Here is a 2929-nt window from a genome sequence, read left to right on the forward strand (position 1 = left end):
CACAAATTGACCCTAACATCAGAACGACTGGGAATGACTGGTCACTATGACACACACTGACCACCAGGGGGCGGTATGCTCAATGCAGGAGCTGCCCCCTGGTGGTCACTGGGCTCCCACAAGCCAGACTGATGGCTGCCAGTACAGTGGTGGTGGCGGGAGCCTCTCCCACCTCCTCAGCAGCGCTAAGGATGTCCAACGGCAGCTTAGGCCTGCTCCCTGCTGGCAAGTGGACATCCCCCAAGGGCTCCCGGGCTGCCAGAGGGATGTCTGACTGCCAGCTTAGGCCCGCTCCAGGGGATCGGGCCTAAACCAGCAGGTGGACATCCCCCAAGGAGTCCCAGACTGCGAGAGGGCACAGGCCAGGCTGAGGGACCCCACCAAGCGCACAAATTTTTGTACACTGGGCCTCTAGTATTTCTTTTTTTTTTTTTTTGAAATTTTAAGGTCACTTTATTAGTTCATTGATGAAAGCTTTCAGAAGAATATTCTCCTGAAAATTGTTTTTTTCTTAGAAAAAAAGGAAGGAAAATCAACACCCTCTCGGCATAACCACAGATGCTGTGGCAGTCAAGCCTCGGCAGATGGGGATGGTCCATCAATCGGTCAAGTCGCTCTCTGGGTCAGCAGGACTGTAGTCTGGATCATCCTCGTCATCCTCCAGCTCCAAGTCATCCATTTCCTGGAACAAAGACTCATCTACTTCCACATTGTCTCCAGCATCCTCCAAGAACTGGATATCAGATGTGTCAAGATTATGATCTGTTTCAAATAGCTGTTTCCCACTTAATTTATTTTTTCCTGCTTGTTCTTCTTCTTTCATTCGTTTCTTTTTAATTTCCAAGAGTTCTGCATCAAACTTGGCTTTCCAACTTAAGAAATTCCCAATTGTAACAGGAGTGCCATGAAATAATTGCTTTTCGGCATCTTCTGCTTCTTTTTCTTTTTGTTTTTTCTTCTTCTTCTCTTCTAGTTTTTATTTGATCCACTATTTCATTTAATTTTTCTTGGACAGTTGTTACCAAAGTAAAGATCATCACCATACCAATGTTTTCTTCTGACTGTAATGCTAATAATTTTAAGATGCTTGTGACATCATTATCTTCTAGATTTTCCTGGGAGAATATTTCATAAAGGGGGGCTTCATCTGGGTATTTCTCACTGTATGTAAACTTGAGGGTAGTCTGTACAGTTTCATCATTTTCTCCAGCCTCGGATGTCACAGTAATGGTGAAACTAGGAGGGTTTTCTGATAGTACTGTGAAGGAGTCGGGGTAGATGGACTCCAGAGCCTCCAGCTCGTTGCGCTGCTCCTCGCCGTAGTCTGTCATCGTGGCCCTCGCCGCTGCCCATGGATCGTCCAGACACCCAGGCGGCGCGCCGCAGCCGGGACCACGCGGTGCCGGGAAAGCGGGCCTGGGCCTCTAGTATTTTAATAAATGACATATCGTGCTTTTGGTTACTAAGCCTGTACTTATATACAACAATTTTAATGTAGTCATATTTTGAGAGATGTAGCTGCGCATTATTCATGTCTTTATTTTAATTTATCTTTATTGTTGAAAGTATTGCCCCATTGACCTCCTCCACCCTGCATCCGTCCCTTCCAGGCCTTCACCACACTACTGTCTGTGTCCATGGGCTATGCATATAAGTTCCCTACCTACCTCCCCACCCTCACCTTCCCTCTGAGATTCGTCAGTCTGTTCCATGCTTCTATGTCTTTGGATCTATTTTGTTCATCAGTTTATTTTGTTCATTAGATTCTACATATGAGTGAGATCATGTGATACTTCTCTTCCTCTGACTGTCTTATTTCGCTTAGCATGATACTCTCCAGGTCCCTCCATGCTGTCTCAAAGGGTAAGAGATCCTTCTGTTTTACAGCTGCATAATTTTGAAATTTTATTTTATAAATTTCTACCAAAATGTGTGTTTATCAAGTCTTATGTTAATAAAATGTTTGGTTGTTTCCTCAAACGATACTTAAATATATTGTGTGAGCATTCTGATGCATGTATCTTGGTCTCCATGTGTTATAATAAAATACATATCCACTGTTATCATTGAAATAAAACATATTTAAATACATATTTTTAAACTGTCTATTAATAAATTGATAAATAGGGTTTCTAAGGTATAAAGTAATATTGGTCTTAATTTCAGGATGTTCTTGTCACATTAAAAAAATGTCTGCTGGATTTTATTGCATTTGCTACATAGGTAATCATATGTTTTTTAAATAACAGGTTTTAAAAAAAATTCCCAAATATTGTACGTCATATTTGTTTTTGTTCGTCTTATTACATTACTCAGTGCCTCATTACAATGTAAACATTTTTTAAAAAATTAAATAATTGTCTTGACCCTGATTTAACTGATATTTGGAATTAATTGAAGATTATTAAAACCTCCAAATTGCATATGTTTATATTACATATCATGCACGTGTATGTTTTATATATATATATATATATATATATATATATATATATATATATTTACATACATATATGTGTTTACCTATTTTAAAATGTTTACTTTTATTCTTACTTTGTTAAGAGGACTTTTACATTTTTGACATTATAAAAGTGGAATTAACTTTTGGCAAACACATTTTTCTACCCTGTGTGCTTCTTTCAGATAATCTGTAAGTATAATGCATTATATTAAAAGGGACTCTGAAGCTCCAACTCAATGCCATAAAAAAAGGTGGTTATAACAAAAATAAGTAAACCTTGAACCTAAACAAATTCCATATTCAAAAATTATCTCAAAATGGACTATATATCTAAATATAGGTGTTAAAAAGGCTCTCTAAAAGGTAAATCGCAAAATTGAGATAGAAGATTTTCTAGACAGAACACCAAAAATCTAATCACAAAATAAAAAAATAAGAAACATAATTTATAAAAATTTAAATTTAAAA

At 38.1% G+C, this 2929-nt stretch overlaps 1 protein-coding gene across 1 annotated transcript; it reads right to left on the minus strand.

The window, feature by feature from the left end:
- Positions 1–417: 417 nt before the first annotated feature.
- LOC132234627 (RWD domain-containing protein 1-like) lies at positions 418–1391 on the minus strand. Its single transcript, XM_059695756.1, is given in 2 exon segments — positions 418–955; positions 957–1391. Coding segments are annotated over 2 exon segments (732 nt in total). The 5' UTR covers positions 1332–1391; the 3' UTR covers positions 418–598.
- Between the last annotated feature and the right edge of the window lie 1538 nt (positions 1392–2929).

This window comes from Myotis daubentonii, chromosome 5 (genome assembly GCF_963259705.1).
Source record: "Myotis daubentonii chromosome 5, mMyoDau2.1, whole genome shotgun sequence".
In the NCBI taxonomy this organism is placed as follows: domain Eukaryota; kingdom Metazoa; phylum Chordata; class Mammalia; order Chiroptera; family Vespertilionidae; genus Myotis; species Myotis daubentonii.